At 40.4% G+C, this 25,808-nt stretch overlaps 2 protein-coding genes across 3 annotated transcripts in view; one reads left to right on the top strand and one right to left on the bottom strand.

Annotated features, from left to right (window-relative positions):
- The window catches only part of mmd (monocyte to macrophage differentiation-associated), a 193,040-nt gene extending 182,976 nt beyond the window's left edge, over window positions 1–10,064 (top strand). Inside the window, exon 7 of the mRNA XM_051936304.1 lies at window positions 9,949–10,064. Coding sequence (XP_051792264.1) covers window positions 9,949–10,026 — 78 coding nt within the window. The 3' untranslated portion in view covers window positions 10,027–10,064. The remainder of the gene's footprint in view (window positions 1–9,948) is intronic.
- Window positions 1–17,674, bottom strand: part of hlfb (HLF transcription factor, PAR bZIP family member b) — a 38,711-nt gene extending 21,037 nt beyond the window's left edge. For both annotated transcript variants that reach the window (XM_028818685.2, XM_028818686.2), the window contains exons 1-2: window positions 17,297–17,674; window positions 13,766–14,107 (exon numbers count right to left, since the gene is read on the bottom strand). In XM_028818685.2, the coding sequence (XP_028674518.1) occupies window positions 13,766–14,107; window positions 17,297–17,405 (451 nt within the window). In that variant the 5' untranslated portion in view covers window positions 17,406–17,674. The remainder of the gene's footprint in view (window positions 1–13,765; window positions 14,108–17,296) is intronic.
- Between the last annotated feature and the right edge of the window lie 8,134 nt (window positions 17,675–25,808).

The raw sequence follows: 25,808 nt of genomic DNA, 5'->3' as shown, positions 1-25,808 counted from the left end.
TAGACTAGAGACAACAGAGCTGTAGTTTCATTGCCCTTCACTAACACACCATCTGAAACGTTGAACAAGTCACATAATCTACCAGACCTGCCTGACAGGAGAAACATCATTTGATAATATACAAGTATATCACCTTGGCATGACGGTCACTTCAAATCAATTTATTCTTTCTCAAGTCAATGCACTAAATAGTACTTACAAACACATTACAGGAAAAAAAGATACAGAAAGTGGCCACTTGGAAAAATATTTTTGATACAATAAGTCTTAAATAATCCTTCTACAAAATTCTGACAGAAAATGAAAATGAAAGATTAAAATCTAAACACTCTTTTATGAATACAAAGTTTCTACACATAACATTTAAAACTGATAAAGTAGGTAGAGTATTGATTAGGGGCGGCACGGTGGTGCAGTGGGTTCGCGTCCTCCCTGCGTGGAGTTTGCATGTTCTCCCCGTGTCTGCGTGGGTTTCCTTCTGGTACTCCGGTTTCTTCCCACAGTCCAGAGACATGCAGGTTAGGTGGATTGGCGATCCTAAATTGTCCCCAGTGTGTGCTTGGTGTGTGTGTGTGTGCACCCTGCGGTGGGCTGGTGCCCTGCCTGGGGTTTGTTCCTTGCCTTGCGCCCTGTGTTAGGTGGGATTGGCTCCAGCAGACCCCTGTGACCCTGTAGTTAGGATATAGCGGGTTGGATAATGGATGGATGGAGTATTGATTAGTGTTGATTATTGCCTCAAGGCCCCTGAAACAAGGGGTGAATTTGTTGATATCTATGTGTAGTCTGCGCATTCTCTCTGTGCTTGCAAGGTTTTCTCTGGGGACCGTGGCTTCTTCTTATAGACGTGCATTTCAGGTCAGAAGAGGACTGAATCAGCCCCTTTATGAGTGAATGAACTGCCTTCCTCTCCAGAGTTGCTACCTGCATCCTATCCCCATGCTACTTGAATGAAGTCTGGCCCTCTTTAACTACAATTGACAAAAAGATGTTAAACAAACAGATGAATTGAGTTTCCAATTTAAATGTCAATGAGTGCAAAACATGGGGTTAAATGTATGGGGTGTTTATGTATTCCTCCCTGAATCAATGCTACAAAACATCAGCTTCAATTTTGAGGCTACCTGCACTGCAACAATGGAAGCAAATAATTAAAATGTTCTATGTTAGATATACTAATAAGCTTCTTACCACGCCCTACCTAACACATGCACTAATAAAAAGAATTACTGCTACTGATGTAAGGAGACAGAGCCTGCACTAACCTACAGCAAAGACACAAATCAAACGTATCTGACCTTAGAACTCTTCACTATTTATTATATAAATCTAGTCATGAGAAAGCAAACACTCCCTTGAAAAACACTAACATGTGTTTTTACTCTTTTCATGACTGAAAATGCTCAGTGGGCCTCCCGTTATCTACTTAGAGGTCCCATGACAAACTCACCCGTATTACACAATGCAGCCTTCTTGTGTGGAAGGAGGCAACACTGCATTAACAGAGCAAGAGCTGAAGACGTCAAGAACAGAGACGGCTGATTTTACTTTGCAAAGTCACTTAAATGAATCACTTTTATGGTCACAAAAATATCTAATTGGTAAATGCGGTAGGGCGCCCTGCCCGGAGTTTGTTCCTGCCTTGCGCTGGCTGGGATTGGCTCCAGCAGACCCCCGTGAACCTGTGTTAGGATATAGCGGGCTGGAGAATGACTGACTGACTGACTGACTAAATGTGGTAGCCACTGCTACTGACAAGGCTCTGTGCTGTGTGGGACACTTAATGTTTATTTTAATTTCATGCCCCTTTCACACTACAGCTGTAAAGTACAAGTCTTTCAGTTGATGGCTGATATACTGTAGTTGCAGAACCAACAGTCAAGTGCTCAAACAAAAAAAAAATGAAGGTTCGAACATCAGCTTCAAACCAACAGCAATATAATAGATCTAATGGCAGCATGGTGGTCTTGCAACAAGGAGACAATGGGTTTAAGTCCAAAGTGCTCCCAACGGGTTAGGAAGATTGATAATGCTAAATTGGCCCCTCATGCATGTGTACGCTCACCCTGCAATGAGCTGGCACCCTGCCCAGGGATTGTTCCTGCCTTGCATCTAATGCTTGCTGGGACAGGCTCCTGCCTCTCCACAACCCCATTTTGGATAAATGGGTTTAGAAAATTGATGGATGATTTAGTGTCCTTAATAAATGTAGTACAACACATCAACTCTAGCAGAATAACTCTGATATTACACAGGAAATTAAATAAGCATATGCTAGATTCTGCAGACACAAGGGCTTTGTCTGCAAAAGCATGCTGGCTGTAAGTTGATAAGCTGAATGCCAGTCTGTGAATCAGGCACAAATATAAATGATAGCATTACAGAAACACCATCTATCCGTTTTCTAAACCCACCTCATCCAGAGCAGGGTCACAAGGAAGCTGGAGCCTGTCCCAGCAAGTAACAGCTGTGAGGAAGAACAATCCCTGGGCAGGGTGCCAGGTCATTGCAGGGTAAACATACACACACACTCCTGAGGGCAAATATAGCAATGCCAGTCCACCTAACCTGCATGCAAACACAGGGAAGAACATACAAACTGGGACTTGAGCCCCAGTTTCTACCACTGCACCACCATAGCACCTCTCAGAAATACCAACCTATATCACCGACTCTGTATTTGAGCTCTTGAAAATTGATGAAGTATTTATTAGTGGATTACATATCACATTATCAGTAAGCCAGACTCAGCTAGTCATTTTCTGTCTTACATTTTAGATGTATATGTTTAAAACTAATTCATTTCTTTGACACATACCACCTATCTAAAGTTATTTACAGAATACATATACCCCTACATGGCAACAGTATTCCCGGAGGGCAGTGGCCTCTTTCAGCAGAACAATGCACCATGACACACTGCACTGTTCAGGAATGGCTTAAGGAACATGAAAGAGTTCAAGGTGTTGACTTGGCCTCCAAATGTCCTCAATATGACTAAGCATATCTGTGGGATATGCTAGAAAACCAAGTCCAATCATGGAGGCCCCACCTCGCAACTTACAGGACTTAAAAGGATCTGCTGCTTATGTCTTGCTGCAGGATACCGCGGGACACCTTCAGAGGTCTTGTGAAGTCCAAGTCTCAACGGGTCAGAGCTATTTTGGTGCTACAAGGGGAACATAATATTAAGCAGGTAGTTTGAATGTTGCACTAAGTATTAACCTACTTCATCCAATATTGGGCTGGTTGATTCTGTAACAGTCAGAGCTATTTTGGTGCTACAAGGGGAACATAATATTAAGCAGGTAGTTTGAATGTTGCACTAAGTATTAACCTACTTCATCCAATATTGGGCTGGTTGATTCTGTAACAGGCATTTTCTTGCTCCCAGTTGCTCCACAACCAGAATGGAAACACTAGACCTGCCCAGCAAGGAGCAAAAAAAGCAAGCCTCAAGACAAGGTGAAGGAAGACTGCTTTAGTTCATATGAATGCCCAGGGGTTTAATTACAAGTACTGCAAAGTCACTAACTTTGTTATTGCCTTAAACATGCAAACACTTACTTTAATAGATAGACAGACAGAAAATGAAGGGCACTATATAATAGATAGATAGATAGATAGATAGATAGATAGATAGATAGATAGATAGATAGATAGATAGATAGATAGATAGATAGATAGATTTATTTATGCCCCTGGGGGAAATTTGGGTTTTTACAGAAACTCTAATAAAATGACAAACAGCAAACCCCTCTCAAGTATATACCAGAATGCATAAAAAGGAAGACAAAATGAGAGAGTGTGTCCCATAACTGAGCCTGCCTTTTCAATTAGCTTGTTGATTTGGTGGGCCTCTCTTGAAGTGGTGTTACCAGCCCAGCACACCACAGCAAGGAAAACTGCACTGACTGTCACAGAGTTGCAGAATACGTGAAGGATGTCCCCTAAGATAAAAAGACTTTGCTCTGCCCTTTCTTAAACAGTTGCTCTGTGTTACAGACCCGTCTAGCCTGCCACTGATGTGGACCCCCAGGTACTTCTAGCAATGCACCACCACCTGCATATACACTACCTGAATAGTAATTGGGTGTAGATGCTATTTGATACCTTTTTAAAACTACAGATATCTCTCACTTACACTTGAGCACCTGGTGTCAGTGTGAAATCATTCACTGGATCTACAGTAACTTTTTACCAACACCAACTGTTATTTTATCCTAATATCTCACTCCACTGTGAGCATATGACCAGAGCATTATTTCTGAAAACAAAGTATGACTTGTGATAGAGGTTATAATTTGTATTACATAGAAATTGCCTTCCTCAAAGCTGCAAACACGCCACATGTATTTCTGCAACTTTTAATTAACATTCATATCCTCATATTCTGTGCCCACCGGGCACAACTGGATACAGAAGCCATCAACTGCTGCCAATTTTTTGCTTCCACTTCACAGTGCATTATTTTTGTTAGTTTTTGGGATGGGTTTACTCATCATGCCTCTTTTTAATAGATAGATACATAAATACCGTCTAAGCCCATCACAGATTTGTGGAATATGTGAGAGATGTCACTACCCACATTAAAGGAATGCAATCTCCTAAGAAAAGTCTGCTCTGCTCTTTCTTCTATACAGTAGTTCCTTTGTGTTACCAGACCAGTCCAGCTTGTCACTGATGTGGACCACTAAGTACCTGTAGTAATGCACCAACTGGGCATAAAGGCTCTTTGATATATTTTTCAATCTACAAATATCTCTGACTTATACTTGAGCAGCTGGTGTCAGTGTGAAATCATTCATTGGATTTATGTATTTACCGACGCCAATAGTTATTTTATCCTATTATCTCATTCCACTGTGTGCATGTGACTAAATATTTATTTTAGAAAACAAGATAAAGCTTGTGATAGGGGTCATAATTTGTATTGCATAGAAAAGGCATCTCCCAACACTGCAGACATGTCGCAAACAGTTCTGCAACTTTTTAAACTTTCATGTTCCCAAATTCTGTGCCAGCCTGACATCACCCTTTACAATAGTGCCATCCACAGCTGCCAAATTATAATATCCATGTCACAACTCAGTTTTACTGTTTTCCGGAGCATATTTCTAGGTTTTTGGGATACGTTTGCTTATCACCCATGCCGATTGGCCTCTTGATTAAAAAAAAACTTTATATTAATGGACACACATACTTTTACTGAGCGGTTTTCTGTCCAATAAAAGTTTTTTTGGGTGGGAGGGAGTGGAACATGTCGACTACTGACAAATAATAACAATAATACTTAGCTTAGTTACCGATATATCAGTGTGGAGCGCATAAAAACAAATCTATTCCCTTGCTGCCACCGTCCAGTGTGATTGCTCCTGTTCTAACCTCGCGTTTAGGACACGCCTCCGCGGCTGCCAATCCTCAACTTCTGGCGCGCTAACACCCCGTGGTACACGTGACCTGCACGGTTGAATCCATGTGACGGTGCAGTTAAGCATGATGGGAATGCGCGCGTTGTGCATACGGCCACGCCATGTGTACCACACACGTGTAGAGCCTTGCGCACAACGGGGAACTTCACGTGCTGAGTAATGTGCATACAAGTGGCCGCAATCCAAAGCTACGTCTCTGTATACCACTTACGGGGGCAGGAGAGTGAGAGCGGAGACCACAGAAAAAGTGGAAGTTAAAATGAGAGAGGAGTCGAGCGCCTGTTTAGCAGCAGTCGATTGGGTTAGCCGCAGGTGCAGGTTTACGCATGCGCGCAAATGAACTTGCGGTTCGCGTTTCACTTTCAAAGCATCAGCAGTTTTTACTTTGCGTGGAAATAAATTTTATAGGATGCCCGATAAAGATAAGATAGCGGTAAAGTACTCGAGGAAAGCAAACACGGCGTAACCAGTAAGAAATAATAAAGTTATATCTCATACTGTTGCCTTTGTCACACTTTTAAATAGTTAACCATTCACGTTTGACCTCAACGGGGCGTGCGCCATCTACTGTACAGCTTTAAACGGCAAGAAGCGCGTGAGTATGAATAAATTCTGGCACCGCCCAACCTAACAAATATATACTGTATATATATATATATATATATATATATATATATTAACGTGGAAAACCAGTAGACAAAACCATTGACGACACAATTTGATTACGTAGTCTTCACACAGAATTAACCATTGTAGGATTTGAACCGGTGTACCTTGAAGTTTTGAGGTGTGAGTATTAACTATTACACCGCTCCAATGACCCGGACAGATTAAGCAGCTTACTTCTGTTTTGCGATTCACATCCTATAGTTGTCCATACATCCATCCATTTTATATCTTCTGTAGATGGATATGCTTAAAATCATATTAATGTATTCATGCCATGTTTATGCTGAATCTGTTCCGTTTCCTGTGTAATATGAATTAATTTCTGTTCTGATCTGATGGCAGGGCATTTGAGGTTGCTCATGACTTACCCATAATTTTGCTTATAAATGAACCTTACCATCCTGCGCCTTGCATTGCCGTTTGCTTTGTAAAGTTCGTTGCAAATGCACTTAATGTGAATGGTGCTATATAAAAAAGGTTGAGTATATTTATACGTTTTCCATCAGTTGCAGAGGGGCTGCCTGGTTCTGTAACAGGCATTTTTTTTGCTCCCAGTTGCTTCACCACCAGTAAGTAAACACTGGTCCTGCCCATCAACATGGAGCATGACAGCAAAGCCTTTACACCAGCTAATCAATGATACCCGTAGATCAAGTGAATACTTAGGTTTTTAATTTCAAGTACTGCAAAATCACTAACTTTATCATTGTCTAAAATTGGCTGGAATCCAAAGCTACATCTCTTTATACCACATACGGGAGGAAGAAGGCAAGCAAGCAGGGACTGCAGAAAATGTGAAAGTCAAAATGCAGATAAGGAGAAAAGGGTCAAGCGCCTGCTAGGAAGGCTTACGTACTTTAGGATCAGTCAAGAGCATTAGTCGTCACTGCTTGCTACGTTTCCTAAACTTGCTTTATCCTGAGCAGCCTATCCCAGCAAGCGTAGGACACAAGGCCGAAATAATCCCTGGTCAGGGTGCCAGTCTATCTCAGGGTGAACACACTCACACCAATCCACCTCAACTGCATGCCCTCAAGCTATATAAATATTTCCATCCATTATTTGAAAAAAAAAAAAAAATCCAGTATAACTGTCAAAGCTGCTTTCCAAGAGTATTGGGTGCAAGGCAAGAAACATCTTTGGACAGTGAGCCATTGCAGTTCACACACAGAGAGCTGTTTTGGAGTTGCCTGTTAATTTAACCAGCATCTCTTTGAAATATGGGAGGAAAACCAAGATACCTAGAGAAAAACACACTTATTGATGGGGAGAATGTGCAAACCTCACACAGAGAGTGAGTGCCTCGACTGAAATATGAACCCAGGAACGGTGAGGCAGCACTTCGCCGGCAAGTGAATATATTTTACTAGGACGTATCCAAGGCCCGTCCAAATCATCAGTTCTCAGAACTGTATGCACAAGAGGTCCCATTTTTTCTGGCACCATTAGTTTGGGAATAGGTAACTGGATGTGATGCACTGGAAAGAATTACCATTAGGGACAACATTTTGAGTTTGGATTGCGGGATCTTTGGAGGACAGTAATGAAGCAGAACTTTTCTGTAGATTCTGGGGAGTTTCTGGCAGTATGCTGTATTGGGTGCACATAATGATAGTTAAAAAGATTATAGTGTTTCTGACTGAATAGGTTGTGAATATCCAATACACATTTTGATTTGTCGGATGACGGTAGTGGTAGGTTTTATTCCCAGTAAAAATCCTAATCCTAACCTAACTTCAGCACAACTACTTGCACTTTTTAAGATTTTCAAAAACAGCTTTATTTAAATCATGGCTTTGATATGTTTGTGTTAAAAGCCTATTGTAGTTAATTAAAAATAAGCATTTTCTTAATAGAAACAGTAAAATTATACTTGGGTGCATCTGCTTCCTTTTAGATGGCCCTGAATGGCCTCATTTTGTTTTCGTTTAGCATTTTTTCTCTTCAGCATTTTATTTTCGTCTTTTTGAGTTATGCCTTAAAAGTCTTCAGTCAGTGTATGTCACAAGAGGCTGTACAAACAATCATGCTTGCTTTGAGTATGTATGTTGTCATTGTAACCTGTCCATTACTAGTGCTCAGTATCTATCCACTATGTTTTATATATATATATAGTAATCTATAAATATAAAAGTCAATGTATGTGCGTCTCTGTATGTGTGTATGTATGTTCCAGCATCACTTCCGAACGGCTGGAGAGATTTTCATGAAACTTGGTACATACGTTTCTCATTGGTCACGTAAAAATTCTGTAGGGTGAAATCAACCCTAACCCACCCCCTTCTGGGTAGGGTGGGGGGTGATCTTGTGGTCTTGTATGCATGTTACCATCAAGGTAAGCATTCTTTATGTTTGAGCAACACCACACTGCACCCCTCTTGCTTTTTAAATTAAATAGAGTTGGCCGGTTCCGAGCGTCACCTGGATGATAACATACATACAAGACTGCAAGATAAGCACATTACTGAGTCTTCCTTGTTTGTTAATATATTTTTATTTTTAAAGTTGTGTTTTCTTTATTATATTTTACCCAAACAATTAAAAAAATAAAACACTTTATTTTCCTCCTGGGCAATGTCGGGTATTTCAGCTATGTTAGCTAGTATACCACTAAAGGTATATTTCTCACCAATAACAATAATTTCATTTTTTCTCTGGTTGACAGTGGAATACATACTTTGCAGTGCCCACTGTACAGACATGGCGCACACTGATATTCCACTCAGCATTTACTACGTATTTAATGTTTACCAAAAACTATGACAGCCCAGCACATCACAGATACCTCAGTTTTAGAGCCAGAGCACCATAAAAATTCAAGCTCTGCTGAATGCCAGTACTGATTTAGCAGAACTATTGGCTGGCTGTTCTCAACTTTCCCTGCCATTATGGAAAATTAGTTCAGGCTTTAGTGAATAGTCCATGATGAATGTATGTGCTATCTGCATATCTGAAATAGTAAACAGATATTTACAGAGTCTGTGCTGTTGCCTAAATATTAAGAGCTTACACAAATGATGTCCGCTACCCAACCTGTTTTTCCGGTTGTAAAACTCCTGTCCCGTATTGTTGTGGGTCTTCTGGTACAGATGTGATATTGGAGAAACGACCATAAATCTTTAAAGATGTAAACATCAATGCCCATAATATCCTTGCCCACTCACAAATGTTGCTTGAATACTTAAGAAACATAGCTTAATACATATATAAAACACATTTACTAGGCTAGCAGATTAAATAAAAACAATCATATGTTATGTACCTTTGTATACATCTATGGAATTCAGTATGTAACATTTGCTCTTATTGTGTTTGGTGCTTTCATTATTTCATTTTTTGCTTTCCAAAAAGAAAGTGTGAGATATTTATCTTTGCAGTTGCTGTTGCTACATTTGTTTAATAAATAGTATGAGCAATGGAATTGGTATGAATAATTTTCTGCAACAAAAATCAGATCCAATTTAAACAGTATGTTAACAAATCCACCCAGAGCAAAAAGAAAATCAAATTAAGACGACATGGTGGATTATGTATCCATCATGCATTAGGTCATAAAAAAAGTAGGATAGTATTTCAATACTGAATATATATGTAAATGTCAGACGCATAACAATGATTTTCTGTTAGCATGTGTTAAGAAAAAATAAATAAACTGAGTGTCTTTTTTCCTCACGTTTAGCGCCAGGTTAGTCTCACTATTTCATGAATAGTTATGCAGTAGCATTCACGATACAAACTTTAGCCCAAATGCAGAGAACCCCTAATACACTGGATTAACGCAGAAATAAATGCTTATTTATGTCTTCTCGTAAACTGATCAAAGTACTGTAATTCATATTTTTCCCTGCAGAATGTTGAAGGGGAAGCACATGCCGCCCTCTGCCCTTCCTGGCCCCGTTTGTGTCAAAATATCCCTCTCCAAATCTAGCAGTGTCACGGCTTGTGGAGCTCACATTGAGACCTAAGGTACGACATTTAATAATACATTTTTTTTCTTTGAAAGCTCATGTGTATTTAAAGCCTTACAATTATTTTTCAATCCCTGGAATCTTTGCTTGTTGAAATTTAATGTTTGTGTGTTATACCTGAACCATATATAAGAAGCCATCATTGGTTGCTGGCAGTAAAGAAATGAATGGAAGAAGGAAAACGAAAAACAGCTCACATATTTGCAAGCAACATTAAAGAGAGTGTAACAGAACTAGTGGTAATACGTGTTTCTCCATGTATTCTGCATGTTCTAATTTATGAGCTTTACTGCATTTTATATGCACAGTACATAAAAGCTTCCTCAGGGTACATGGCCTGTGTTCGAAGCTGCTTGCTTGGAACTTTCTCTTCATTTGTACTTGTACCTATCTATTGATTATTGTACACAGTAAATATTTCAAATGTATTTAGTCAAACTCTAGTTCATTTATCAGGCAGAAGGAATTAAAGTCAGCACCTGATATAGAAAGGAAAACTAGGAGCACCTTTGCCCAGTTCTTGGGAAGCAAACAACAACAACTAAAGAGCAAGTCAATAACAGAAATCTAAGCATGTGGTTAATTAAAGTTGTAAAATAATCTCTTGCTATGACTTGGGCTGGAATGAAAAACAGAACTTTGGCCAACCAGGAACCAGCACCTAGATAAATACAGAAATGCACTTGGATTAAGTTAGATAGTTGGAGTAATTATTTCAAAGCGATAAAAGAAAGAGAGTGACATAAGCACACTGGAGATTTCAGAATGTACAGATTGCAACTGGAAGCATTTCACAGCTCTAGCTAGTGATGCTAAAACAATACTGAACATGTCACTTACCAGACAGAGCGCTCACTCTGAGCCAAATATTTGTGCGTTTAGAACAGAGCAAGCAAATACCATTTTGATAAATGCAAATATTGAAATGTAACTTTTGACTGAGACCACATTGGCAAAGTAGGCCAAGCTCTAGAGACGAGATGAAGCCTGCTAATTCCGCCTACTCACAGAGGTAGGAGGCAAAGAGCACTGATGACAAGGGCATTTTCTGTTGTCTCACAAATTGCTGTGCCACAGAAATAAATATCACCCATGGAGCACAAATTACATTTACCCAAGCAGCTATGCATCTCTAGACTGGATGAGGACAAGACATCAAATTGCAATTATTCCTGATGTAATTTATTCAGATAAAAAGACGAGACACTGAATAGCAACTCCCACATTAAAGTCTGATTAACGTTCCTCGCTGAGCTTTTATATTGTCATCTTTCAAATAAACTAAATGTGTGCTGTAGCTGTGCCAGCTGCAATGGAAATTTGCCTAAGCAATCTTGCTTTGGACCAGAGCCCATTTAAAGTTAGTGAATGAGATGCAACATAAAGCTGTGATTTTGCTTTGTCAAAGTGTACTGTGCAGCTTGTAATTAATACGCAGTATGTCAAATATTATTTTATTTTTTTTCACAGAACATTCTGCTTTGGGGAAGTGACACCTTCTGGCCCTTGATAAACTAAAGGACATGGAATTAAAAAGATGAAGTCATGTGCACTTCAGTATCTGATGAAGGAAACGGTTTTCCACTTCCATTTACTAGTAAGGGTGTATTTTGGTGTTGCTTAAGATTAACAAATTGTAATCTTTCTTTAGTTTATTGGATTGACTGCATTTTGATTGGACTAACTTTGCACCTTTTGCTAAATACATCCATCCTTCCATTTTCCAACCCGCTGAATCCGAACACAGGGTCATGGGGGTCTGCTGGAGCCAATCCAAGCTAACACAGGGCACAAGGCAGGAACCAATCCCGGGCAGGGTGCCAACCCGCCGCAGGACACACACAAACACACCCACACACACCCACACACTAGGGCCAATTTAGAATCACCAATCCACCTAACCTGCATGTCTTTGACTGTGGGAGGAAACCCACGCAGTCACGGGGAGAACATGCAAACTCCACGCAGGGAGGACCCGGGAAGTGAACCCAGGTCCCCAGGTCTCCCAACTGCGAGGCAGCTGCGCTACCCACTGCGCCACCATGCTGCCTGCTAAATACATTTATCTGCAAATAACATTACATGATAAAAAGAAAAAAATAATCTCTGCCAACTTTGGAATTACTCGATCAAAAGTAGGATACAGACACGAGAACACTTGTTAGCCAATGCAAGGTACAGAAAGGGTGAAAATCCACGGCTCTAGCCGTTCATTATAGCACGGCGGTGCCAAAACACCAGTGCTACCACAGGTGAACGTTCTTGGCATCTCTTTACTTTACCCCATCATGTCTGAAGAAAGGATATGTTTGCTGGACAGAAAGATTCTGTATGAAAGACTTGCACAAATAAAATGACAAAAATGCTTCTTAGATAAGTGTAACATCTCCATAAGTCCTTATTTTAAAAAAATAAGAATTTGACTTTTCCCCACCCAGATGGGGGAAGAAGGAAATGCAGCATTTGCCCACTTTATATTTTCCTTTGAAAATTATAATATTGTTTTGGAGGCAAGATGCGGGTCGAGCAACACAAGTGCAAGCACATTTGGTCTCTTTACACCTTTAGTGTTATCCTCAATCCCTGTAAATCAGCAGCAATCTATTTTTGAGTTTGATGCAATACAAAATGATAAAAACATCTGAAGGAATCGGGTTAGATTTCTAGAGGTAACTTATTGTGATTTTATTTGCTGGTTGCCGCAGTTAGCTTTAATGATCGATTTAATGATTTTTTTCTTGGGTGATGCTTTGTTCAGAGCCTAACTGAGCCACAGTACCTATGGTTCAGTACTTGTTTGTTTCTCCTTACAATCATTTTTAAGCATCTGCTAAATAATACATGTACATTAAACCAGATACTTTCATGTTTTAGAAATGCCTTGCCACATATCAAGAAACCCTAACTTTCGAGCTTTTGTTATGCGCCTGTCTAACGGCTTTGAGATATCCATTCAAAATTATTCAGCAGAGGAAGTTGGTTCAAATTCTTTCAAGTATATAAATCATTTTTTAAAGAGTGCTCTAGTTTAGATACACGCGTATCCTTCACTCCATATAATATTTGTTACGCTAGAAAGCAAAAGAAACGAGCAGGGCAGGAAAGGTTAAGTGCAAATCAAACATACAAAGTGTCAGATAATGGAAATGTGAGGAAAGCAGGTTTTCTGATATTTGTGTCAAAGCAGGTTTTAGGTTCAGAGAGGACCGCACAATATTGCACGTTATTAACTTTTATTCGTGGCTTTGTATCACTGGACCATAATTTGCTTATTGAACAGTTTACTGCCCTATGTAAACCTAACTGCAATTATGGACATTTTAGAAGTATTAGTTTAGAATTGTCTTCAGAACCACAAGAGTTACTTCATGCCACATATAACTGACATGCACATCATTCGTAATCACACATTCTTCTTGTGATCGCTGAGCTGAGCTATTCATAATATGTGAGGATTTCGGTTTCGTGTCCTCATTTTTTTTCACACTGCTCAGACTCACTCAGTTACATTGGTAACTGTTTTTCACATTGGTGCCATTGGACTCGTTATGGGGAGAAGGGGAAGAGAGATGGGGGGTAAATGCAGACTTACACAAATTGGCTGAAATGACCATTCATTCACCCATCCATCCGTTTTCAGACCGCTTCTCTTGGGCTACGGTCAATGTATTATTTAATGAATATATTGCTTACTTTTACCTGATCGGACAGGACTGTTCATGCAGTTCTGAGACACCATTGGAGGGTGAACTGAAGTAGATGCACGGCTGCTGAGGTCCATGACAGAGGGTGTTGCTGGGGCAGGAGTTGGCTGCAGAGGGGCTTGCTGGTGCTGATTTTGGTCACGTTGGGCAGGGCTGGAAGGAATACCATTTTCTGAAAGAAACTCCTCAAGGTCCATGTATTCCAACTGAAAGGTGTCTCCATCGTAAGGCAGCGTCTTGTCCCACAGTGTTGGACCCAAAAAGGCTGACTGAGGCACACTGGTGCCTGTCCCATCATCATCAAGCTTCTTCTCTTTCTCTTTTTCCTTCCCAAAACCTGAAAAATGATCGACAATGTAAGCTGATGTGCTAAACATGACATACTGTTCTTTTTCACTTTTCCTCAAGATAGTACAAGCAACCTAATCAGGTTAACAAAGAATATTATTGAGTACTGTGTGTTAAAAAAAAACAAAACATTTAAACTTTGTAAAAGGATGTTTGTGTCATTGAACACTCTTCACTAATTGTATGAGGATTCTCAATAGCCACTCATCACTCCTGTTTTGCTCTCAAAATCACTTCCTAAAATAATGTGAAGGGCACTTGAGATGAAAGGAGCACTTTAAATGGCACACTTGCCACCTCCAAATGGAAAAGTAAAGCCACAAACTTCCTGTCCCACACAAAAAAAGTCTACACGTTTGAAGGAGAAAGATGAATCCTTTAGAGTTTCAAAACATCGTGTTCCACAGAAATATGCGTGTTTAGTTTTCAGGGTAAGCCAAGCACAAGCCAGGAGGAACTCTGCTCATTACAGAGCGCTGGCATTGTTGGGCGGGTGCCAGCAAGTAATTGCTCAAGGTAGAGCGCCAGCTGTAAAAGGGCCAACTAGTCGCTACACAGACAGCTTCCTTTCGGGGAGTAGTTTACACTTTTAATCTGTGACCCACTTGCTTGCACAGTCATCACTTTGGAAGTACTGCAGCTAACAGGTCTGCCGCCGTCGCTCGTACTATAATGACTCAAACAGAAATCCAGAAAAGGGAGAACTCGGGCTGCAGCAGCTGATAAACAAACATGTCAGGCAGGCCAGCTAGATGGAAGGCCTCTTCAGGGCAGAAGGCTCATCTGCAGAAACGTACAGCCGTCTCCACTCTGGCTCATATATCCCACTTTGTGTAATTTTGGTAAAGCGGGCTTTTTTGAATTTTTTTTTGTTCTTTATTTCGCCTTATACAATTTCTTCTATTAGGAATTTGTTAGTTTTCGCATACCCCTTGGGTTCAGAGCGCAGGGTCAGCCATTGTACAGCACCCCTGGAGCAATTACAGGTTAAGGGTCTTGTTCAAAGGCCCAGCAGAGTAGGATCTCTTTTCGCAGTGACGGGGATTCGAATCAGCAACCTTCTGGATACCTTAGCCTCAGAGCCACCACTCCACCCTAAACCGTTAATATAACTATATTTTATATAATTTTATATATTTTATACCTATAACTGTTTTCCTATATTTATTTCCCAGAAATGCTATAGTGAAAAGTGGGGTCTGCTACAGCTAACACTCAACACTTAGAAGTTTTATATGTTTCAAATCATACATTCAAGAAGATGTGTACAAAAAAAGAGTTATTATACACTGTCACAAATCTAAGTAATATTAATTGTTTGATAAACCAAGTAATAATTGAAATACTTCCAAATGACATCTGCTGAACACATACATGTGCTAGATTAGTTTGGTACAAGACGTTGCTCACAAAGGTTTAGCACTAAAACCTAACAGTTAAAAAATATGTGAGAAACACAAGCATACAAAATTATATGGACATTGCTGAAAATATTGGTCCTTTAATGGCACTTCACTCGGTTGTGTGGCTCCTTGTAGAATCATCTCTTGACAAAGAGCAGTTTAATTCTGGCAAGGGTTCTTTGGGCTTTGAGAAGGTTCCTAATATGTGGATAAAAGAGAAATCTTTACTGTATAGCTGACTACCTAGAGCAGGATACTAAAGAAAACCTGAACTCAGCCAGCCTGTGTGCGAGTAGATAGATAGATAGATAGATAGATAGATAGATAGATAGATAGATAGATAGATAGATAGATAGATAGATAGATAGATAGATAGATAGATAGATAGATAGATAGATAGATAGATAGATAGATAGATATGCAGCAAGAGTCCTTTAAAAAACCGAACCCATTGCTGTTTCACAAATGTGTTGTCTTTTCATTATTATTTACTGATTACTGATCTAAATCATTAGAACTTCTTTCTGGAACCTTCATACAAGCGCTTCTTTGGGAAATCTAAATTGGTTCCTCTAATGGCATCACCCTGAAGAGCACTTTCATTTTGAGGTGTGTAGCATATCTGATTTGGATTATGAAAATGGGCATGATTGAGTTTTGGTTCAAATAGTGTATGTTCAGTTAGGTCAACTAAAAGAAAGAAAAAAAGGGAGGGGGTGGAGTTAGACGGCTTTGAAGCTGTGGCTTTCAAATGCTTTAAATGTTAAATTTCCTAAGTAGTTGCAGAAAATAGTATTATTTTGATTGCTGAAAAATTAAGATTGCAAAGAATAAGTACATGTTTTCATAAAATATTTATACAGACAGTATGAAAACCATGAATATACATAATAAAAAAATACACATGACATTTGTAATATTTTACTGTTATGAACGTTTTAAATCATTTGTAAGACCACATAGGCATATTTTATACACACTGCGATGCTCCAGTTATTAAGGGTGCTGCACAGATTATTGTTTGAGATAATTCCAAACAAATGGTAGGAATTATGCCAAAGCAGAAGTTAAGTTACAAGCGTTATAGAAGAATCGTTTTTTAAATAAAGGGAATAAACTTATGAAAAGCTTGCTATAGAACTACATGACAGTTAACAATGTTGTGCCACAAAATGTGTCATGTTCACTAAAACAAATGTCCAGTTGCAGAGGTTGTAGTTATACGAATCTCTGCAATGCATTAAATATTATAACAAATATTAGATTCATTCTAACAATATTTTAAATCAACTAGTAGTGCTAGTAATGTTGTATATATGTGTTTAGAGATCGCCGGCCTCTAATCCGTAGTCAACAGCAGCCGAATTACAAACGTTCTTCTTGTAAGACTATCCATTCATTTTCTGAACCTAGGGTCCCCATGTCAATGCACTTTTTCGAAGATGACATCCCAACCCAGTAGCACCGTCGAGCTGACGGCATTCACCGATCACGCTCGGGCTGTCAGCGTTCCGGTGTTTCTCTTTCCTTTTTAAATACCCTGCTGGCCCCACTCTCTGATTTCTTTTTTCACATCCTATATCAGCTATTGCTTCTCAGGGTGCATTCTAGTCACCAACTCTTGTCCACCCTGCTAAGATTTAAATATAAAAACGCACAGACATCCTTCTGGAGTATCGAAGTAAAAACGCGTCTCGCGGAGCTAACAAAAAAAAAAATCCCTATCCATAAAATTGAGTTTCCGCCCCAGTGCGCCCAGTAAATAGGTGAATTACCTTCTTCGTGGTGCAGCGGCAACTTCAGTGGGTTCTCCAGTAAAGATTTAAGCACTCCGTGGGTTGGAGGTAGAAAAGTTGGATTTATAGTGAGCGGTCTAGCCATCATTACCTTCTCCCTCCCCCCCAAAAAAAACAAACTCCGCGTTGATACGAAAATATATTTATATATATATGTATATATATATAAAAATGAAGTATAATTCTCAGGTTTCTGTGTTAAATGCAAACCCCTTTGCAAATGCCCCGCAATTCGAGCCGATCAATCAGCTGGCGAACCCCCCCCCCAGTTGCAGCTCTCACTCAGGTTCAGCACAACTGCGCGACTGGAGCGGTAGCGCAGCCGAGTCGCGATCCATGTGCGGCTCCTGACAGCTCTGACGTCAAAGCCCAGCAGGCGAAGAGGGCCGCGCGAGGCGAGGCAAGCCGCCACATTCTTCCCGTTTAACGTCGCCGCGCGCATCTTTCTTACGAGCAGCCCGCAATACACGCGACTTGCGAGATTTCTACTCAATGACCGATGGCAAACTCTACTTAAAAGTGTCTCGTTCTGCATCACTCAGTCACTTGCCTCAGAAGCTGTCTTGTCCTATTCATATATTGTTTTTGCAGCTGATGGGAGCTGATTTGATCCAATCACACTATTCCTGATGAAGATATGACAGGATGTTTATAATGATGACTGCATGGTGCCTTTATTGCAGTTATTTCACCTGCCTGAACAATGGAGGGGAGGGGGAGTAGAGAAAAAAGTGGGCGTATATGTATTATAATTGAGGGTGGGCGTGGCTTTAATTACTTTTTTTTTTTGAAAACTTGGCTAATTATTCAAATACCCCTCCCTGCGGATCACAGGAGGGGGTGTGGCCAGATGTGGGTGGGGCATATGAGGAAGGTGTAATCTTACATGCATATGGTCTTTGTCCTTTTGCCTTATTTGCTAGTAATAATATTGTTCATTTATTCATCAATGTATGACGTAAATACCATCACCTGATATATCAGAATGCAAGGGCAGGTTTCATCATATTCTGAGTCTGACATCTACCCACTAGTGATGGGCATTTTGATTCACATTACTAAATCGACTCTTTCAAACTGCCCGTTTAAGTGTATTGATTATTTTAATTCATTTGATTCATCTAATTCATTTTTAGGATTAGACACTGGCATCTACCTAAAGTTCTGGGGAATGACTTGCTTTATTTTGTATATATTATATTATTTTGGTTTATTATCACTAAAACCCAAGTCAGTATGTAACTGCAGGGTAGTGATTAATGCCCACCTGTTCTTCAGGGACCACGTTGCTACCGTCTCTCAGTCTTGCAGATTCACTGTATACAGTGACAGTGACTAACAGAGTATGCAACACAACGCTTGGTCCAGACTTTGGTCTTGTACCAAAGGAGTACCAGCGTGTCACCAAGCCACAGTAGATGATTCAAAATGTGTCTGGTGTTCAAACAGCCGAGGTGGGCTCATGTCACTGCTCTTTTCACATCACTACATTGGGCTTGTGAAGTTCTATGCCCCCACTCAGGACTGCTGATGATCAGCGTCTGGCGATGCCACCACTGCATGCATGCGTAACTCCTATTCTATTCAGAATTCTGACTCCCTCAGTATGTTTAAGAAGCTTTTGAAAACTCTCTTGTTTGGTGAACTTCTAACTGATACATTTTTATTATCAAGGAGTTGTAACTCAAGAGGATGTTTGTTCTGAGCTCTCTAGTTGTGATGATCAATTTTGTACCCTTGTCCCGTAACACTTGTTCCTAAACAGCACCCCCAGAGTGACATTACTTGATTATGCAGACCTCCCTTCTTTGAATAAAAGCATCTGCTAAGTAAAAAAAAAAGTCAATATATATATTTCTGTATTTATATTGCCATGCGCATGGAGGGCAGCTTAAGGGCTCTACTGACGGTATTTACCCACCAGAGCAGGTGTTGGTACTGTGGTCTAATGCTTTCGCTCTTCCAGAATACTGATAGCCACTTCACTTCTGACATCACTTCTACTGTCTGCCCTCCTGGACCCGCACCTCCCTGCAGAGTAACTATATAATCAGGAACTGGCCATCATGTTCTCAGTTCTGTTCTGAACCCACGTCGGGAAAGATGACTCTGCAAGTGATTGTGTGCTACGTTATCATGCATTCCCTCAGATTATACAGAGGCCACCAAGGTAATGCCCTAACCCTTTCACTTTGTTGTGTCTCCTTTTTACTATATATATGCTAGGGGGCTTTACCCCCTGTTTGCTTCGCTCGCCAACCCCCTCTGGCCTGCGTCTCTGCTGCTCGCTTATGTGGATTTCACTTTCACCAAACAACAAATCTTTTAATTCTCGCAGATACGCCTCTTCATTGGGAAGAAACACCACTTGTCCCTGATGGCAACACGAATTAGACAATCTACAAGTTTCGGACTTAAAGTTTAAGTCAAAACAATATATTCGATCTCTTCTCGCTGTTCCATTATTTCACCGAGTAATAATTTCTGTTTGTTTGCGCTAATGCGATCTTTACTCTCATTTTTTTGAGACTTTCGATTTGTCATACTTTCATTATCTCTAACCTGCTCTGCATATGTACCACACCAGCGTTTTTGAATTCTTTATAACTTTCTACTTTGTCATCTACTCTTTGTCTTTTATTTCCAGCCCCGGGCGTGGTTAAATCTCTTGGCACAAAGTCTTGTCTCGCGGGACGTGAAAGTGTCTCTCTGAAAAAGTCTCGTCTTGTCCCTGGATTTTTTTATTATAATATATATATATATATATATATATATATATATATATATATATATATATATATATAGGGTTGAAATAGTTTGCTGTCAAATAATGCAAAGAGTACGCGACACGTGTTTCGCCCTAATTCTGGGCTCATCAGGCGTACACACTCTACTGCACTCCCTCTCGGGAATCGAACCTCGGACGTCAGCACCAGAGGCGAAGCCCCTAACATTGCGCCACAGCGTGTGGTTCGTTTATTTGACAGCATGTAGATCTGGGTAATTATATATACAGTGGTGTGAAAAACTATTTGCCCCCTTCCTGATTTCTTATTCTTTTGCATGTTTGTCACACAAAATGTTTCTGATCATCAAACACATTTAACCATTAGTCAAATATAACACAAGTAAACACAAAATGCAGTTTTTAAATGATGGTTTTTATTATTTAGGGAGAAAAAAAATCCAAACCTACATGGCCCTGTGTGAAAAAGTAATTGCCCCCTTGTTAAAAAATAACCTAACTGTGGTGTATCACACCTGAGTTCAATTTCCGTAGCCACCCCCAGGCCTGATTACTGCCACACCTGTTTCAATCAAGAAATCACTTAAATAGGAGCTGCCTGACACAGAGAAGTAGACCAAAAGCACCTCAAAAGCTAGACATCATGCCAAGATCCAAAGAAATTCAGGAACAAATGAGAACAGAAGTAATTGAGATCTATCAGTCTGGTAAAGGTTATAAAGCCATTTCTAAAGCTTTGGGACTCCAGCGAACCACAGTGAGAGCCATTATCCACAAATGGCAAAAACATGGAACAGTGGTGAACCTTCCCAGGAGTGGCCGGCCGACCAAAATTACCCCAAGAACGCAGAGACGACTCATCCGAGAGGTCACAAAAGACCCCAGGACAACGTCTAAAGAACTGAAGGCCTCACTTGCCTCAATTAAGGTCAGTGTTCACGACTCCACCATAAAGAGACTGGGCAAAAACGGCCTGCATGGCAGATTTCCAAGACGCAAACCACTGTTAAGCAAAAAGAACATTAGGGCTCGTCTCAATTTTGCTAAGAAACATCTCAATGATTGCCAAGACTTTTGGGAAAATACCTTGTGGACTGATGAGACAAAAGTTGAACTTTTTGGAAGGCAAATGTCCCGTTACATCTGGCGTAAAAGGAACACAGCATTTCAGAAAAAGAACATCATACCAACAGTAAAATATGGTGGTGGTAGTGTGATGGTCTGGGGTTGTTTTGCTGCTTCAGGACCTGGAAGGCTTGCTGTGATAGATGGAACCATGAATTCTACTGTCTACCAAAAAATCCTGAAGGAGAATGTCCGGCCATCTGTTCGTCAACTCAAGCTGAAGCGATCTTGGGTGCTGCAACAGGACAATGACCCAAAACACACCAGCAAATCCACCTCTGATTGGCTGAAGAAAAACAAAATGAAGACTTTGGAGTGGCCTAGTCAAAGTCCTGACCTGAATCCAATTGAGATGCTATGGCATGACCTTAAAAAGGCGGTTCATGCTAGAAAACCCTCAAATAAAGCTGAATTACAACAATTTTGCAAAGATGAGTGGGCCAAAATTCCTCCAGAGCACTGTAAAAGACTCATTGCAAGTTATCACAAACGCTTGATTGCAGTTATTGCTGCTAAGGGTGGCCCAACCAGTTATTAGGTTCAGGGGGCAATTACTTTTTCACACAGGGCCATGTAGGTTTGGATTTTTTTTTCTCCCTAAATAATAAAAACCACCATTTACAAACTGCATTTTGTGTTTACTTGTGTTATATTTGACTAATGGTTAAATGTGTTTGATGATCAGAAACATTTTGTGTGACAAACATGCAAAAGAATAAGAAATCAGGAAGGGGGCAAATAGTTTTTCACACCACTGTATATATGTATATATATATATATAAAATCAATATTAATTATATACTTAACATGATGATAATTATTTTGATATTGTCCTGTTTCAGTACACAAAACAGGATAACACATTTAAGATGTGCAACATTACAGAATCACAAGTGAATGAGAATCGTGATTTGTTCACAAATCAAATGAATGAGAATTATGTTACTCCTTCTTGGGTAATGATTCAGTTTACAAACCAAATGAAAAATAATCGCGCAAGTCATTGTCACATAATGATTTGTTTGCAAATCAGATGAATGAGAATCATGTTACTGTCGGACAATGATTCCGTCTACGAATCAAATGAAAAAGAATCGTGTGTCTCATTCTCGGGTAATGAATCTGTTTAAATTCAAAAGTAAATAATTACGTGCCCAGTGCAGTCCATGAGCTGTACAAATGTGTGCACTAAAGTAAAGTGTAAAGAAACTAGTGTTGTTAGAAATTTAAAATAACATTTTTTTAAGGTTCAGTTTGGCCTGATTAATTTGTTAAATTTACAAAGGGACATAAACACATTAGTTTTAATATTGTTTATGTATTCAGTTTAAAACAATACTAATAACGAATTGTAAAAAGAAAACAATTAATACATTCTAATATCAATGTGTTGTTACTGTATTGTACTTGTATGATGAATGAAACAATCATCATTGCTGAGTTTTCATTTGCCAGTTTTTATATAGCTTGAATTAAAAAGAACTAAGACAATTTAGGTGGCTTTTGCGCATGCAACTTAAACCGATACCAGAGCCAGCGAAACGAAAGAAGCTAATGCCATATTATTGGACATGTGTGCGCTTCAGCACTCTCGTTGGGTTCCACTGAATCAATTCATTCGTGCTCGCAAATTGATTCATTTGATTCACTGAAAAGAGCCATTCAAAAAGAACAAATTGTTCCTGAGTTGCACACCACTACTACCTACTCAACAGCTCATCAGCGAACAATTTGTCATATATGATGGCATATAAGTGTGGCGGAGTGGTGAAGGCTTTGGACTTCAAACCCTGAGGCTGTGGCTTCCAATGCTGCTACTGGCACAGTGCGACCCTGAACACGTCACTTCACTTGCCCGTGCACCAACTGGAAAAACAAAAGAAATGTAACCAACTCAATCTCAAATGTTGAATAAAGGCATCAGCCAAATAATAAGTGATTATATTAGGATAACACTTGGACATCCCTCTTCTTCTACTTCTGACCCCACCCCATCCCACATCTTGCAGTGAGGACCTGCTCGACTGTTGGTGAAATACTGACATGAAAGTTTAAACATTACAATTTTTCCTGGACATCTGCATCTGGCTGGAGTCAAGCAGTTCATAATCAGGATTTCTAAGGTACTTTTAGCACATGAGATGTTGCTCGAGTCATCTGACGCACTGGGTGTCAAATTCCACCAACCTTCATCGTATGGAGCGCAGGACACTGGTCCAAAGTGCAAGTACAATTGTCCCATACAGTATTGTTTATTAACAATTGGAGCACAAGCGAGATAAGCCACTGGTTCGAGGTAACTTTAAATAAGAACATTTACAGTATATAGTGCTTTCCTGGACACTCAAAGTGCTTTACATACTGTAGACAGTGGGGAAACACTTCAGCCAACACCAATATGTAGCATCTACAGTGGGTATAGAAAAGAATCCCCCCCCTTTGAAATATTCCCATTTGTTTGCTTTACAGCATTAAATGAAAACACACAAACTAATATTTTTTCCAGCTTTACTTACTCAATGCAATCTATAACATCCAAGTGAAAGATATCGCAGCTACAGTTCAGATGAATTTTAAAAAATAAAAAACAAGAAATCCTAAGATGAATAAAAGACCCCCCTCCCCCCTAAACTCAATCAGGTGTAAGTGCCCACTATTTCCATTGCGGTTATTGGCTTCCTTTCACCTGTGATCAGATGTAATCAGTGTGATTAGTGAAGCTGTTCCTGGAGCATTCATTCCCTTGCTTGGTAGTGCAACTGACAGCACACAACTGCCACTTTCAAAAGATCTCAGGGTTAGAGTTGTGGACAGACATAAGGCAGGAGATGGATACAAAAAAATCTCAAAGGCTTTATCAGTCCCAAGGAGCACAGTAAAGTCCATCATAAAGAAGTGGCAAGTGTTTGGTGCTACTAGGACCCTCCCTGGATCCGGCCGTCCCTCCAAACTGGATGGAAGAGCAAGGTGGAAACTGGTAAGAGAGGCTACCAAGAGGCCAATGGCCAATTTGAAGGAGATACAGGATTCTATGGCAAAGAGTGGTCATTGTGTGCATGTAACAACAATTTCACTAGAGCTCCACAATTGTGGCTTGTTCGGGAGGGTCACAAGGAAGACACCACTTCTCAAGAAACGCCACATTAAGGCTCATTTGAGCTTTGCCAGAATGCACCTTGAAGATTCTGATGCCAAGTAGAAAAAGGTTTTACGGTCAGATGACACCAAAATCATATTATTTGGCCTCAATACCAAACAGTACACCAATGCAGCTCACCATCCACAACACACCATACCTACAGTAAAGCATGGAGGGGGCAGCATCCTGTTGTGGGGGGGAGAGGGGGGTTTCTGCTGCAGGGCCTGGGGCTTTCGTTAGGGTAGAAGGAACAATGGATGGGGCACAATACCGTCAAATTCTTGAGAAAAACCTGCTACCCTCTGCCAGAAAGTTGAAGATGGGCAGAATGTTCACCTTTCAACATGACAACGACCTGAAGCACACAGCAAAATTGACCACACAGTGGCTGAAGGAGAAAAAAGTGAATGTCCCAGTGTGGCCCAGTCAGAGCCCAGACCTAAATCACAGTGAAAAACTGTGGAAAGATTTGAAGATCACAATCCACCAACACTCACCAGCCAATATGACCGAACTCAAACAGTTCTGTAAAGAAGAGTGGGCAAATATTACTCAATCTATATGTGCAAAGCTGATAGAGAAGAATCCCAACAGACTCAAGGCTGTCATTAAAGCAAAAGGGGGTTCAACAAAATGACATTGGGGGGGGGGGGGGTGATCCTTTATTAATCTCAGTATGTCTTTGTGGCAGGTGGCTGGGCATCATACCCAGCCGGGATGCCTGGAAGGACTATTACCTACCCCGGACCACGAGAGGGCAGCTGCCCTGGTTAGTATCAGGGCCACGGGAACCAAGCTTGAAAGCTCAACCCAACCTATTGGGGCCCGTGGCCACCGCCAGGGGGTACCCGGAGGATCCTAGAGCCCTGAAACCCACACCAGGAAGTGCTGGCGGAAGGAATTTCAGGGTCATCCGGAGTGCTTCCAGGTGCTTATGCGGCACTTCCGCCACACCAGGAAGTGCCACCGGAAGTTCATCGGAGGCACCTGGATCACATCCAGGTGGAGATAAAAGGGGACCGCCTTCCTACAATCAGGGAGCCGGAGTCGGGTGGAAGAAGTCAACACTCGGCACTGAGGAGGAAAGGCGGCCCAAGGAGGACCATTGAGAGGCCCAGTAGTAAAAGGGTGTTTGGCGCTGGAGCACTGTGTGCTGTGCGGGACTTTAATATTTGTAAATAGAACTGTAAATAAACCGTGTGTTGTGGACAACGGTGTCTGTCTGTCTGTCTATCTGTGTCCGGGCTGATCCTTTCACAGTCTTGTTTTTGTTTTTTTATAATTTTTCTGAACTGTAGCTATGATATCTTTCACTTGGATGTTATAGGTTGTATTGAGTAAGTAAAGCTGGAAAAAAATATTAGTTTGTGTGTTTTCATTTAAGGCTGTAAAGCAAAAAAAAAAAAGGGAATATTTCAAAGGGGGGGATTCTTTTCTATACCCACTGTACCTGTAGGATGTGACAGCAGCCATTCTTGAGC

The sequence above is a fragment of the Erpetoichthys calabaricus genome, chromosome 14 (genome assembly GCF_900747795.2).
Source record: "Erpetoichthys calabaricus chromosome 14, fErpCal1.3, whole genome shotgun sequence".
Lineage (NCBI taxonomy): Eukaryota > Metazoa > Chordata > Cladistia > Polypteriformes > Polypteridae > Erpetoichthys > Erpetoichthys calabaricus.
Note: the sequence above shows the minus strand (reverse complement) of the source record. Positions and strands in the feature narration are given on the sequence as shown.